Here is a 16,422-nt window from a genome sequence, read left to right as displayed (position 1 = left end):
AACTCTGACATGTCGTTGGATTGTTTATTTTTTCAGAAAAGAAATAGTGAATTTAATTTCTGGTATTTGCTTGGTAACAGAAACAGAATTTACGCATCTAATCTTCAAAAATTAATAATTTATATCTCGGACACACTAATGTAGTTCTAATTGTAATGGCAGAATTAAGCAAATTAGGGAAGAGTCGGCGTCGTCTAATACGGAATTAGTCGGTTCTAGTACCGCCGTCCGTCTTTTTGTCTATTCTTCGATTTGGCTTTCAGGTACGTTAATGTCAAAGGGAGACTTTGGGTAATCTTTCTGCTGTTCTATTAACGTGACGTAACTGTTTCCTGTATTTTCCCACCAATTTGACCTTCCGACGATAAAAATAATTAGAAAATTAAGCAGTGCAGTGTAACTAGTTATAATTTTATAAACAAAACATATCACTTGCAGCAAGTAAGGTATCTTAATGGGGTTACAAGCCATTCTTTTGAGTAAAAAAAATCTTATTAAGAAGATTTAAAATGAATGTTTTCATTGTAATTTTTGGCAATTTGTTGCATTTGGTCTCCGTGCAACTGCATTTTGTAATTTAGGTCACTTTGAAAACATCTATGTTAACGTGAACATTACTTGTTTTTCTGGATTTGCAATGGTGGGTCGTTTCCCTACAAGTGTACATACTGCCACTATCCTTTACGACTGCATACCTTCTCTGCGTAAGCATTAGCATTTTTTTTGACGACAAGTCGATCGATGCTCAAAAGCACTCGAGTGGTTTATTTTACCTTAAAGAATGTTTTTGTTTCAATTTTATAAACAATTTATTTTCTGTTTAATACTCTAAATTAATAGACAAACTGTTACGGGAATATTTTTAACCACGGGCTGTCTTGTGTGCAAGTTGGTACATGTTTGTGTTATTTTTTAATTAAACTACATTTACAGAAATACTCCCGATAGTCGACGGAGTGTATTATGTAATCGGTTGTCGAGACGAAGCACCGGGGAAGATTTTTAGCGAGTGGTACCTCGTGGTTAACGTGTCAAAATGCTGTCATTTGAAGACAGACTTATAATGTCAAACATGTGACTGATATAACCCATTGCATGCACGTAGATGCGACACTGACGACATTAAAAATCTACAAATGTATTTTTAAATTAGATCTGTTTAGTTGTCTTTTCTAACAATGTCTAAAAAAAGAAAAAAACATATTGTCCTCCTCATATCGAACTGTTACTGGAACTTGCTACAAGCATTGAGTAACTAGTGTAGTGATCCCCGTTTGCCCTTTATGAGCCTTACGCGCTGGAGCAATCTCTGTATTTTGTAGGAAATTGTCTGTCTTGAAGGAGGTTTCAGTTCTCAAGATTCAGGCTTGCATTTTGGTAAAAACAGTTTACTATCAACGCAGCCTTCCTATAATAATGCCGACGTTAAGAGGAGTTATCCCGAGGTCGAAAACAATCCTGGGAATTGCAAAACAGGATAGAAAATAATGCACTTGGATTAGATGGCAAACAAGGACGATCTACGGGGTGCAGGATTAACAATACCATTATCCTATTAAATCTTACACACGCAAGTCCTTGTGCAGTAAATTCATTTATAACACACAATATATAATAATTTCTATTCTAAGAATTGTTTCCATTGTGTAACGCAGTTCCTAAAATCAGTTTTTAAGAATGCAGTTTGTAAATTGTTGAAAAATACATATTGAAAAATAAGATAAAGTGAGTTACGAGTAGCAACAAAGATAAATTCATAAGTAGCATTCTTTGTATTATCTTATCATTAAATATTGTTCACTTGATAACGATTATCTCAAAATTTGGAAAATGCAACCATGCAGTTATAAAATGACGCTCGGCATTGTTACGTTAGACAGAGAGGAACAATTCTGAATAATTTTATTTAAACCAATTTCTTTTATTTTTTTTACACAGAATCCATTTTAAATGAATCTATAAATGGTATTGTTTTCACACTCGATATGATGAAGTGCTTCTTTTTCTTTTTTAAAGTAAAAAACTTTTTGAGAAATTTTCTCCGTAAATGTTATCGGAAGATCGTGTCTCAAAAATAATTAATTTTGCCGACGCGGTCCGTGGCGGATCACTGTAGGTACACTCCCAACTGCTGCGCGGTCTGCAAGAGTACTTTTACCCCGGGCATGAAGCTGCTAATTTCCGAAAAGTTGGCGGTGGACACCAACTGACTGTGAACGGCGAGTGCACCCTGATAGTCGCCCTGCTGTATAGACTGGATGATTTGGTGCAGTGCCAGAATGACTCCGCTCGTTAACTGGAAAGATAATGCATTTAATGACTGCATATATTTTAAAATTACGCAACGAAAGAGCCATAAAACTTACACTGTTCTCGCGTAACTTGTCGTATAGGTTTTCCATCTTCTTCGACAATTCGTCCAATTTTCTTTTGACTTGCTATAGATAAACACACATGTTATTAACTGTCCGATTTAAAATTAATGTTAAGAAACTGAAAAGAACTAAAAATAATTTCTGTAACTTAAATTTTATTTAAAATGATCATTTTAATCTAAATTAAGAGCAGACACACTAGAGTCTAGAATGATGCTTTGAAACTAGTTGATATGGTGGACAAAGAATATTTTCATTTGTCAGGTACCAGTACCAAACTTTTTCCACACCTTCCTGGGAACATTGTGAAGTGGCACTGGTTCACGAATCCCACTTGGAGCATCACCATTTCAAATTGGCACCGGTTTGCACCACTACTTGGAGCATCAGGAAATATTCTAGCAGCAATGAGCAACCTTTTCCAAATGCGGGCCCACAAGCAAACTTGGTAGACTTTCGACGAGGCAAGTGTATTTTTTCTTACGGCATTGCAGGCTTTCGGCCTGCCAAGTACCAATGTACCCCGCAACCGTCGGTACACTAGGTACTACAGTAATATATAGTTGAAACTTATTTGACGAAAAGCTAAAAGTAATTAGGCTCAAATAACAGCACAAGATCCCAGAGATGCACACCGGGACTTCACAAACTGCAGATTGCTTGTGACCACTCAAAGAAGGAAATAGAGAACTTAGCTATTTTTAGTCTTAAAATGTCTACTTTAAAGTCTCCAATAAGAGTCTGATGTAAAACAGTAATTTTTTAATTCAGATAAATAGCATTAAATTAAGTTATATAACTGCAAAAATACTCAGTGTAATTCTAAATTATTACTAAAATTACATTATTGGGTCCTACAAGTAATATTTGTTATGCTTCAATTAGAAATGTATTGGTTTAATGCTTATTCTACAACACGGAGCTAAAATTACAGACAATGGCCTTCAAGAATATAGTTTATTTATTATTATAAATATACCATAATATAATTTTCATTTCTTTTAAGCATTTTCATCATAAACTCAAAAAATATTTTTAGTAATTATAACATGCAAACTCTTATACCACACTACCTTCAAAGCAAGCTACTTCTGCCAGTGTCTATATTGCTCGTCAAAACCATTTTCTCCAAAGACCGACTGCTTTCCGACAAACGAACTGCAGCCACGAATCTGCATCCCGTCAACTTTTCTTTGATTTTAGGAAACAAATAATAATCCGAGGATAAAATTGAGAGAGCGAGGCAATCGGGAAAGCACCATCGTGCTCTTTCTTGTCAAACACTCGTCGCCCGGAACGACAGACAAAAGCAGTCTTGTTTTGACAAGAGGCACGACACTAGAAGTGCTTAGCTGCCAAAGACTATGGTCTTCGTAAATGTAAATGTTTGTCCTATCGATGCAATTAAAGTTATATTAAAACATTTTTTTTTTCTCTCTACCATGTATATAATACAATAAGAAATAACATTTTACTTACACACACCCCTAATGCCTATAATATACTCCAAAGAATAACGACAATAATAAGAATTCCTTATTTATATCAACATCATCTCAATCCAATTTATTACTTAAACCAAAGTGCCAAATTATTGGGCTATTTTATGGCTAAGTTAATGATTAAAAATTAATTAATTTGTCTAGAGCAGCAGTTGCCAACTGGAGGTCCGTGAGAAAATTTTGCCTTCCGTGGAGAAATTTGGTCGTCGACAAACTCTAGGTTAAGCGAAGTAATAGGAAAGAAATGCCAAATGCTCGGATGCTTTTTTCACTCGTCGGTTCTAGATTCGAATAAAAAACCTTCAAATAAAAAATGACTTATCAATAGATAAATCAACAATAAATAATTTTGTGAGTGCTATTGTCATCCTTTGCGGAAAAGGTCAAGAATCCATAAACTTACTTCAAAACAGCAGCAACTAACTTTCCACTAATTTGTTATAATTAAACGACTTATTAACAACACTCATTTTTAACAAATGTACTAGTTCTGATTGGATTGCCAAAGTCAAGCAAGAAGGGATCTAAACGACACACCTTACGAAGCGGAATTATTGAATGCAAATAACGGCTCGGTGTGCTTTGAGGCGGGTCGGAAGAAAAGAAGAGAGTCTTCTTTTCTTTACAGCAAGCCGGTTTATGCTCATTTTAATTTAATTGTCTAAGATTCCAATTCTTTGCATTGTCTATACACATACTAATGAATTTTAATAAAATAATGTGTAATTAGCATTATTTCACAAATAATTTATTATTATTCTGTGTACAGTTTAAGTACAAATGTATAGTCATTTACAAGTGTTATTATTCAAAGCTGTTAAACATTGGCAGCTGTATTGTTGCCGGGTGATTGCAGTCTGCAGATAACCTGGCACATAATTATTATATTAGTTAAATTAGATAGGATTTTTTTCATATTTAATACTTAAATTTTCATCTTTCAATCTTGGTGCAATGAAAATTAGAAAATTAAATTATTCCCAAATTATTACATATTTATAACGAAAAAATTTACGATATGACAAATTAACCGACGCAAAGTCAAAACAGTGCCAACACGGAAGCGAAATTGTGACAAATAGAAAAATCAATTGCAGATTTTATAATTAATGCTACACATTTGAAGTTAAAAAATCAATAGAAACTGTTTCGGATAGAGCAAATTCTTTACCGAATAAGTTAACGTTTTTGAGTTATCTCGATGGCTTCCCATCTGGCCTTCGTAAGTGTCTACAGATGTTGCGACATTCCTCGATACGGGATAATGGAGCTACCATAATGACACAAGGTAAACAAGTATTGGCCGAAACCAATTAACGAGTCGAAAGGGACAACTGCAACCTACATTATCCATTACGGAGAGACTTTTTGAATAACCCGCAAAACATTAATAAGTAAAACTTATAAATAAGGGCGGGAAAAATTGAAAATTTTAAATTGAATAGTCTCCAAATATAATAAAATACAATGTAAACAAATAAAATTATTCAAGCATAAAAATGGATAATACATGGTGGAGCACATTTATGTCCTAGCAGGAAAATACTGTAAATTTTTGAAAAGTTTAGCAACAAGTCACGTTCGAGAGTCTGACGGAGGGATAAAAAAACATATAGACGAGTTATTTATTGCTATCTTTTTACTTCTGTAACATAAGTTAATGTGAGAAATGCTCTCTTTATTTGTACAATAAACTGATATATATAAATATTTTATCTGTATAAGATCTGTCTGTAAAGTTTACGAACTTTTTAAATTACGTTGCAATCGATAATCAAATCCGAACGCAGTTTGCACAGCTCTCTAGCAGCAACTTTAGCGTACTGTCTGCCAAAAGCAGTTTGTTATTCATTTAGTTTCTTCATTTGTCGTGGCATTACGTCCGTTTGTGTAAATACATGTTGATTGTGTTTTGATATATTTTTCTGGGCCAAAATGAGCGAGTCCAAGGTGTGGCAGATTCGTGTGAAATTCTAAGTGAAACTTTACCAACACAAGATGTTAAAACCGGCATTTGGGAATTCATCTTTACGGAGAACTGCAACACACGAGTGGTGTAAATGTTTTATAGTAGTACAGTATAGTAGTCAAAAACTGATTCAATTGTGGAGAAAGTTAATGACGTGATTCATTCCAACCATTCCCTGAAGACATTAACATCTCAAAAACTGTACGTCGTGAGATTCTAACTGACATTTTGGGAATGTGCTGTCTCAAGACAAAATTTGTGTCATGAGTGTTGTCATAGAATTAAAAGCAGACACGACTGCTAGTGGGCAAAGAGCTTCTGAGACAGGCTAAGTCTGGAGAAATTTCACGAAAAAAACCATCACTGGGAACAAGACACAGGTCTATGAGTATGATGTGGAAACAAAACATCAGTTTTCACAGTGGATGGGAAAATCTTCACTGTGACTCAAAAACAAACTAGTTTGGTGTAATGTGAAGGTCGTGCCCACTGTTTTTTGGATTCTGAAGTGTCATTCAGCATGAATTTCTTCCAGAAGGGAAGACAATCAATAAGGGATACTATATGGAGTTGATGAAATGTCTTCGTGAAGCAGTGAGAAAGAAAAGACCAACTACTTGGAGAGAACACACTCCAAATCAGCAGCAATATATGGGCAGAACTTTTGGCCAAGAACTCGACAACAATCATTCCCAAACTTCCATATTCACTGGACTTAGCTTCGACAGACTTCTATCTGTTTCCCAAATTAAAATCGGCTCTGAAAGGTTGCCATTTTGAATCCATCAAAGCCGCTAAGGAAAATTTGCTAGCAGAGCTGCACAGCATCCCAAAAGAAGTATTTCTTTCATGGCAAAAATGCTGGATTCCATGCATAGACTCAGAAGGGGACTACTTTAAAGGTGACAAAACTGACAAGCTTCTAGGTAAATACTATAGGTTCATCGTACAGAATGTTTGCTATTAGAACTTTTCCTGTATTTCTGCTGCAATCTATCTAATATATTTGAATTTATGAAAGTTTGAAGTCATGTATTGAATTTATCATACAAATAGACTGTAAACACACACAAAATATATCACTTCTTATAAAGGTAAAAGTTGCTCTTCATGTAAAATTAATAAAAATACTAACTTCAGGATAAATAAAACGAAATGTTTTTTACTTTTATTTAAATTATTAGTATTTTAAAAACTTATCTTAATAAAAAACTCACAGGGTTTGTTGCTACTTGTTGGCATTGGTGTCGCAGATCCTCAAAAATATCTTGTAATATTTGGTGTTCGGGCGGGATGGGACCTTTCTCCTTCACCGGTTCGGGTGCTGGTTTGGGTGGTTGCGGCTAAATTAGTTATTATTTTAATTAAAAATAAACCAACCTACATAAATCTAAATTAAAAATTATACAGCTTGAAAGAATTTTCTTTCGTAAATTCATTACAAAACTATATATTCCAATAATCATTTCTTACGTCTCCTGATGCAAAGCTTTTATTACCTGTGGGGGTGGTTGACTTTGTTGATATTGGTTCTGATAATTTGGTACAAAATAATTTCCTTGAGGAGCAGAGATGGAAACGGGTGGAGGCGGCATTGATTCCGACACGGGTGCTCCGACAATAGGAGTGGTAATGGGATTGAACGTCTGGTAAGTGGTTGTGGGAGGCTGAAAAACATCAATAAACATGTCAAATTTTAATAAATGGCATCATAAAAAAAATACAGTAATATAAACTTGTTTTTTTCAGAAAGTGTATAATTTGACACTTTCTGGATGAAAAAAACAAGCTATAACAAATCAATAGTAATAATTTAGCAATTTTTGATTGAGAACAATGTAATATCAATATAATATAATGAGCGTACAGTAAGTTCTTGTGTTACATCAGGATTAGATTTCTGAAGGTGCAGGCATATATGAAAGATAAACTGTAATAGTATTTCATGGAATGCATTACAACTATATATTATTTTATAAAAATAATCTTAACATTTAATATATATTAAACATTACATAGAAGGATTTATATCATATTTATTCTTTAATAAAATATATGTTTAAACTTTATTACAGAATAAAATCCAAGCAATATAATCAAGATATTATACTACTTGTGAGAGATTACGCAAGTGTATAAGAATTTTAAGTTTTCTTGCAGGTTCCATTACTATTTTATCAATGTTTTTCATGATTAATGTCTTAACAGAATGAACAGTTTAAATGCCTACAAATTATTTATATATGAGCACAATAAAGCAGTGGTGGAACTACAATGGTGCAAAGTGCTTTGGCCAAACCGGAGCCTAGCGGCAACAGATTCAAGTGTGTGAGAAGCATAAAGCCCGACCTATGGTCAAACTAATTGTTTTGATCATGGATCCAGTGATTCTGTATTCAGTCGACGACTAAACGATGTTTCGAGGGATGCAAGTCCTGTTCTTTGCAGCAAGGGTGGGATTAGGAGGGAACGATGCCCGCATTAGAATTTCAAATTGTGGTCCAAAACAATCTTATTCTGCCTCTGAAATAAAGCACTACATTACATAGCATAACTAACTATAAAAATTTACAATATTCAACTTTACAAATTGAGTTCTAAAGTAAATTTACTGTTAAGTAAAGCATTACTACTGTATACAACAGTATATTTCATAGAGAATGAGTATATAAAATACACACTAAATGTGATTTTATCATAAATACATGTAAGAACCTTTACTGATAGAGGATGCATACTAATATATAAAATTTTCTAGAATTTCAAGAAAAAAATTACCAGAGAAATTTCTAATCAAATAAACTAGATTAGGCTACATTTTGATTAATTAATTAGCCAAAATTTCTAATTCACATATTATAAATTGTAGTAAACCAAATAATTGGTTTACTAGATATAATATGAGAATTATTTGGAATTTTAACCATAGTTATATTATAAATTCTGAATAATAAATGTAACAAAGATTAATGTTCCTTTAATTAAAGAAGAATTTTAATTCAATGTCAATTGATTGAAAATTAATTTGGATTTACTGTTGAGAGAGACTGTATTTAAGGAATTTTGCATAATGTTCATAATATTCCATTGTTAAACAATTAAAAATTGCTAAATTTTTACAATTTACAACTTTGACAAAATTACATTTTTAACATTTTCACAATTGAAGATGTATATTTCGGGGATGGAGAGTAATCGGAAAAAAATACCCGACTCTGACTCCCGTAAAAAATTCAACTCCCCATTCCATGTAATGTTTTCTAAATGAAGTTAAGTTTATTTTAATTTTTGTAAATATAAAAATGCTTCAAAAGTTTTCCTGCAATTGTCAGTTCAATAGAACAATTTGATACTTTAATACGTTTGGTGTCAATGTCTTGGAACTGTCTATGTTACATGAGCCAGCCCTTCTCGTAAGGGTTGTGAAAGTTTTTGGTGTTTCTTGTTAAAAAGATCTTATTATTTATTCTTAAGAAAGAAAGTTTTTAAAAATTGTTTATCATACACTTCTAAAAAATATAATTTTATTCATTTGGAGCAGAGAACAAATTTATACAGAAGTCTGTTTTATGTAGTACCTGCCAACAAGCAACCACTGCATAAAACAAGATCACACCGTAACAATTATTTACTTTTAATATCCAAACATTTCTAAAGTTTACCATTTGAGTTCGAGGACAGAAATCGAAACATTTCGGTAGTGAAAATGTTAAATAATAAAAATAAAACTCAGAAAATAAGCTAATTAAAAGTAAAGTTTACGTGGCAAGCTGCCTTCGTCTGCATAGCCAAAGAAGGATGAAAATATGCAGAAGGACCTTTAGTTATTTCATAATTATCTTGAAATGGGACAGATTGCGAAAACACCTGAGAAGATATTTTTATGAAGCTTATTTGAACGGAGAACCAAAGCAATGAAACCAGAGTTTTTAAAAGAAATTATGATTTTTGAAGTTTATTTTAATATACCTTTTGAGATGCTGTCAAAGGCGGTGGATCGTTCCATCCCGACCTTACTTCCTCGTAACTAGCTGGAGTAAACATCGATGGCTGAGATGACAGTGGTGGTACCGGTGGCATAGATGGCATTGATTGAGGTACTGATGTATTTGCTGTAAAAAAGTAAATATATTTTTCTTTAAATTTCATGATTATATCATTATTCTCTTTATACACACCCATGGTGGCCAAACTGTGGCTTGTATGCATGTCTCTTCTAGACTCTTACAGCCCTTGTGGAAAGAAGCTCACAATTTTCGGTATGGCATGATTATTGAATGTCATTACAGTAATCAGTGTGTACAGTACGTAGCATTTCTAAAATCCAATAGAAAGAAATTGGAGCATGTGGACCTACATATCAAAATGGACAGTCTTGGAAACTTACTGACCATGGGAGGAAAGCGTTAGTACAAATTACGAAGAAAAAGCTGCTGATACGCCAAGAACTTTCAAGCAAGAATAGGTTTAGCAATTGGTGACAAAAATGTCTGGTGGGAGTTACGCAGATGCGGTTATCACAGAAAATATGTTGCCCACAAGCCACAGATATCTATATCCAATGCAAGCAGATGATGCAAATGGTGTAAATGATGATGTTTCTGACCACAGATGACTGGAAGAAAACCAAATGAGGCTATACAATTACCAGTTAGATGGGCAAGTTTCGAGTTTAATGCTTGCCGAGAATGGTTCAGTTGTGACTGTTATTCCAACACTATGTTGTGATGAAGGATTGGTGATGATTTAGAGCTGTTTCTACTGGCACAGACTGGGTCCTTTGCTTCTGGTGTCTACCACCACAAATGCCAATATTTACCAAGTCAGCACTGCCTGAAATCTGGCATATTTTGGTACAGATCCCCTTGTATTCCAGAATAACCGAGTGCCATGCCACACTGCACACACTATTCAGGTGTGCTTTCAAGAGCAGAAGATCCAACTTTTGGATTCCCCTGCTTAGAGTCCTAACTTGAACCCAATTGGACATCTTTTGAATGAGCTGGGATGTTGCATCAGATCTCATCGAACACAACTTTCTTTGACAGTGGTGCTTGCAGTCACTTTGTAAGAAGAATAGAGAAACATTCCTGCCAATAATTAACAGAAGTTGGAAAGCATGACTCAGAGGGTTGTACTAATCATAAGATGGACAGACTGTGTACTAAATTCAAGAAATAAATAGCACATTTCCTTCTCTATAAGAGTGTCTGAGTACTTTTTTCCCACCTAGTGTGTATAATATTTTTGTAAGTTTACTTATTATGTACTGTGATACGTAAATAGATAGTAAGTGTAATTTGCAACTTAACCTAAAACAAGCAACCAAAAGTTAAGGATACATTCATAAAATTGAAGGAGTTAAATGATTGTTTACCTAGTAAAGAACCACTTAAGTGATAACTAAATAATAGCATTTTAACTACATATAATATAAATAGAGGACACGGCTTTCATGTATTTCGAAAAGGTGATATAGGTACCTGATGATATCCTATATTGCCTATCCATATTGTCTAGGACAGGGATGTCCAACCTGCGGCCCACTGCACCCTAAATTTTTTATGTATATTTTCATTTATTTTGTTAAGCGTGCCATAAAACTTATTCTCATTTCACTGGATACACTTTGATGTTAGAATGACATAATTGGTGTTAGAAAACTGTTATGCATGTGGGGTAGTACATACTGTTGTGAACAATTCTTTTCGTGTATTAAAAGCATCAAAACTGTTGAAAAAAATAGGTTGAGTGATTCCCATTTAACTAACATTCTTAGAATTAAGACTAGTATCATAAAAGCAGATATTGATAATATTATAAAAAGAAGGCAATGTCAAAAATCACTTTGAATTTATTTTTATTCTGTGTGAGTAATTTCTTTTTTTTACTGTCAATAATACAGCATTTTTGTAATACTATACATTTATTATTAAAATTTGATATTCACATTTTAAACATTTTAATAGCATATATTTATAGAAAGCACCTTTGTGGCCCTCTGAATATACCTAAATTTCTAATTTGTCCCATTAGAAAAAAAGGTTGGACAACCCTGGTCTAGGATATCCTTTCATACTAAATTGGCCACATTCTACAACTTTGTGATTCACTTTTTTCTGTATTGAGCATCATTTTTGAGATAGGAACACTAACTTCTGAATTTTACCGTGAGAGGTGCCGCAAGCAGTCTTGTCTCATAATTTATAGTCACTTTACTATAACTGTACACATTCTAACTGTAGCTATGTTCACCAGTTACAAGGTTGTATAAGGACTTTACTATGCACCCCGTATAAAGACATACATATTAATTTTTATAATATGTATCATGTTTTTAAAATAGCATCTGTGATTTAGTTAACTGTAAAATACTGTAAGAATTACACTTGACTTAAAGTCATTTACAAATTAATATAATTAATAATATTTTTGTAAATCTTGTATTTACAATTATAAGAATTCATACATTTTAAAAAAACTTAAAAAAAACTTACCAGGAGCATTAATAGAATTAGGTGCATATATAGAAGTATTAGCCAAAGTATATGTTGGAGGGGAGCTGTTAAAATATAAAATAAATCTTTGAACTGTATCATTTTTAAAAATTTGTACAGTAAAATAAGGAATAATAATAATGATATAATTACGAGTATTCGGGCTGATGATAACTCTGTTGTGGGATAGATTGTGGCTGCATGTAATTAGATTGCATATGAGATCTCGAAGGTGGTACGTAGCCGTAAGGTGGCTGATTATAAGACGGTTCCGTATACACGCTAGGATCGTGAAGATGACTTGGATAACGATGCGGTAAGTGACCTACATTATATCGCTTAATTAAATCAGTTAAAGAAATGATATTTATATATTTTCAACTTTAAAATAACTAGTCTGGAAGAAAGAAAATTTGTGATAAAAATTAACTTTTATGTTCCTAACTCACACGTGTAAAAAGATATGCTGTTTATTTTTACAAGTGTGTGTTAGGATCGTGAAAATTAAGATCACTGATCAATAGCAAAACCTCTTAATTCTTGTACAGACTAGGTCTTTCAGTATACAATATAAGACATAACTAGATAGGTTGCATATACTGGTTACTTTTTAATAATGATCAAAAAAACAGCATAAAAAAATGAGATCAAATGCAGACGAGGAAACATCCCATAACAGAAAGTGTACATAATATCAATAAAATAAGTAGATACTTTCATTCTAAAGTTAGTTTTACTTTCATCAGTATCAGTCAAATGCAACTGAAAGTCTAATCTATAGAGCCAGTGATTCTCAAAGTGGGGGTCGCGACCCCTAAGGAAATCGTGAAAAATATTTAGGGGGGGAGGTCGCTGAAAAATTGATGCCAAATCAATTTTTTTTTTTCAAATATTTTATAAATTTACTATAGATTCATGTTTAGAATTAATAGAAATAAAAAATATATAAAATAATTTTTACTCAAATAAATTGCACATATAAATAAAAACAATATAAATATTTAACTACGAGCCTAAATATAATATTCATAAATTTGTGCGCTATTGGGGAATCCCCGAGTTCCACTCTCCACCTAAACTATGATAGAACAGCGTTGTCATTTGAAACGATGTTCGCTAGCAGCGTTGCGTCTGTAGGCAAGTCGACTTAGGTAGAGCGTCGATTATCCGAAAACCGATCAACCGAAAGTGTTTCAGTTGGCAAATTTGAATTTCCGCTAGTGCTGTGGTGCTGCAATATTTGGCTATGTCTTGGGATACTCTGATATTATTTTAGTTGATATGCGTTTTTAGCTGGCAGCCTGGCGCAACCATGAGAGGGTACTTAAGGACGCGCCAGTATTTGAACGAGACTTTTTCCCATCGTGAATGGTAAGTTATGCTTGTTTTTCTGAGGACTGTGTTGTGCTGAATCGAAACGTTTTGAGACTAGATAAACTTCCGAAATATAATGTTTTTTGTTTTTATATTTTTCAATATATTAATTTTGTTTGTGAAAAATAAAGAAATAATTTTTTTTAAAATTTCGTTAGTCTTAACATTGACAAAAATTCAACATAAAGCGACACACAACGGAGAGAAATTTCAACATGGAATAGATTAATTAAACAAAAGAAATGAACTCGTCCTGAATTTAAATTAACCCCCTCCCTCCGGGATGTTTTTCTACACATACTCATTTTTCGGGGGTCCTTTGAAATTTTTAAGTGCAAAAGGGGGTCGCGGACCAAAAAGTTTGCGAAACACTGCTATAGAGAATAGAGCCGAATTATTATAAAAGTTTTGTATGGAGTGTATGAAAAGTTACCGTGCAACGAGAAAATTGTAATGACGTAACTTAAAAATTGAACATTAGATAAAAAAAAAAAAAAAAGGAATTTAATTTAAAATATTTACTTCTAGTTTGAATATTTTGATTCATATTTTCAGAAACAGGTGGCATTGGCGGCGCTGTCTGGTTAACAGGTGTCCCCGGTTGGCTTCCTGTCGAAGACGACATCGCAGGAGGAGGAGGCTGCATCGGCTGATATTGATAGTTACTCGCTGGTGGATAATTAAAGTTTGAAGATGGTTGAACGGTCGTTGGTCCATACTGAGAAACGGGATGCTAGTAATTTTAAATATTTAAAAATTAATTATTATTTTGTGGATCAACAGAAAGAAAAAATTATAATTTACTTACATAAGAGTAATTCTGTGCCTGGGGGATTGACTTTGATATTGGTGGATTTACTTGATGCATAGTATTTTCTTTAACATTAACTTGAGGAAATGGTCTTTGTGTCGATTGAAGGCCAAGAGATTGATAAATTCTATCTTTCAGAATCAATGTAGATTGCTGATAAAATAATTGCACTTATATAAATAATTATAAATTAATCTGTTTTAAGTTCTATTATGAATTTATAAATAACTTCGAACTCAGAGAGAAGATTAGTTCTATAAGATCATTTTACAGCCAACATAAAGTTACTGATTCACAGAATATAATCTCATCACAGTCATACTATTTCTCATTTCAAGCCTCAACTGTATATGAAGATATAAAAACAGTCATTAACAATAATAATACAGGTTTTCCAAAAAGAATGTCACCATTTTAAATTATTGTAAATATGTTAATTATTATCCAAGAATATTATAATGTACATTAAAACATTGGAAAAACTGTCCGTCTTTCACATTCGCCCATTACAGTTTCTTGATGTTTGTACCTTACATCACACAGCACGCATCCAACTGATCCTTGAATTCTTCCTACACTCGATTTAGCATACATCATCATTCTTCCCACAGCAGTCAATGTTCTACAACTCCCAAAGATTACTTAGGTAGCACAATAATAGTTGATTCTAACTTAGCAAACTGCAGAACACGATATGCCTTTTCAATTGCAGAGATGCCAGTTTTGTTTACGGCACTTCCTAGAGTTAGTAGATGATGAGAGATTTGAATGCAGGTGGAAGTTGAAACTTGGATGGTTACTCTATTGATTGTTGTACCTCTTGTATTTCTTGGATAAATAATTAACATAATTACATCAATTTAAAATGGTAGCATTTATTTGAAAGACCCTATAAACATTTTTAACATTCTTAATGCAAGAAATTCACTCATTCTTATAAACTATCATTTAGTTTCTGCTGAAACATCTTAAATAAAACACTATATAAATTAAAATTATTAAATTAAGGTTAAAAACAAACAATGAAGAAACTATAGCTTTATTGATAATTATAATTTAGGATAATCATAGTAGTATATCAGTTCTATTAGAAATTGCTATCTTTTTGTATCTGTTTGCAGTCCAAGGATTATCAGGATCACATCGAGCCTCTGACCCTCTTGTCTAGGATTTCAAAGACAAGAGAGTCAGAGTCAAAATAAAGAGAGCTCTTTTCTATAGAATATTGAAGTGGAATATATAAGATACTGGTCGCAGATAACAGCAACAACACCACAGTCTTCTATCTGGATAGCATATACTGTAAACTAGCAACCAGAATAAAAGAACGCAAGGAAAACCTGAAGATAGGGCAAATATTGATGGCCATAGCCAAAGAGCCTATTTTCCAGCTGGTGAGCGACTTCCAGATGACAGGAAGCAAGATTGTCATTTTGGGCACAAAATTTCTCCCTCTTAGAATGAGTGAAGAGTTGTCTAGAGCGAGGTCCAACCTCTGTGTCCCGAACAAATGAAAGAAAGTTTGTGACCCGACTTATGGGTGTGGTTATTTCCCTCGCTTTGCCTATGTTAACACACCCTCACTATCTGTTGATAACATACTCTGCTCTCCATCCACATTGTAGTGATCTGAACTTTCACCACCTCTTTATGGACTTTAATTGGGTCTAAAAATACTTATTAAGCACATTATGTGATGTTATAATTGTGTTAATTTGGTTTATTTCATCTTTTGCATATTTTATGTTTTTCATTGTATTTTAGTTTATTTTTTTGTTTCCCCCAGAACCATAAACTCTTAAAGTTTGGAATCGGTCCATTTTTACCGATTCTGATTCTGGTAACTCGAGAATTACTTTTGACTCCAATTCTGCAGCTTAAATTTTTTTGTTAC

General features: G+C 33.2%; 2 protein-coding genes across 4 annotated transcripts in view; one reads left to right on the top strand and one right to left on the bottom strand.

Moving 5' to 3' along the window:
* LOC136980656 (uncharacterized) overlaps window positions 1-16,422 on the top strand; it is a 204,610-nt gene that overhangs the window by 165,280 nt on the left and 22,908 nt on the right. The window lies entirely within an intron of this gene.
* The window catches only part of Sec31 (secretory 31), a 43,507-nt gene continuing 28,970 nt past the window's right edge, over window positions 1,886-16,422 (bottom strand). For 2 of the 3 annotated variants that reach the window (XM_067276802.1, XM_067276804.1), the window contains exons 19-28: window positions 14,526-14,681; window positions 14,240-14,450; window positions 12,497-12,668; window positions 12,344-12,408; window positions 9,816-9,958; window positions 9,609-9,713; window positions 7,346-7,513; window positions 7,064-7,189; window positions 2,367-2,438; window positions 1,886-2,296 (exon numbers count right to left, since the gene is read on the bottom strand). In XM_067276802.1, coding sequence (XP_067132903.1) covers window positions 2,108-2,296; window positions 2,367-2,438; window positions 7,064-7,189; window positions 7,346-7,513; window positions 9,609-9,713; window positions 9,816-9,958; window positions 12,344-12,408; window positions 12,497-12,668; window positions 14,240-14,450; window positions 14,526-14,681 — 1,407 coding nt within the window. In that variant the 3' untranslated portion in view covers window positions 1,886-2,107. The remainder of the gene's footprint in view (window positions 2,297-2,366; window positions 2,439-7,063; window positions 7,190-7,345; window positions 7,514-9,608; window positions 9,714-9,815; window positions 9,959-12,343; window positions 12,409-12,496; window positions 12,669-14,239; window positions 14,451-14,525; window positions 14,682-16,422) is intronic. The other variant, XM_067276805.1, reaches the window with a different exon arrangement.

The sequence above is a fragment of the Centruroides vittatus genome, unplaced genomic scaffold (genome assembly GCF_030686945.1).
Source record: "Centruroides vittatus isolate TY-2023 unplaced genomic scaffold, ASM3068694v2 contig_717, whole genome shotgun sequence".
NCBI lineage: Eukaryota > Metazoa > Arthropoda > Arachnida > Scorpiones > Buthidae > Centruroides > Centruroides vittatus.
Note: the sequence above shows the minus strand (reverse complement) of the source record. Positions and strands in the feature narration are given on the sequence as shown.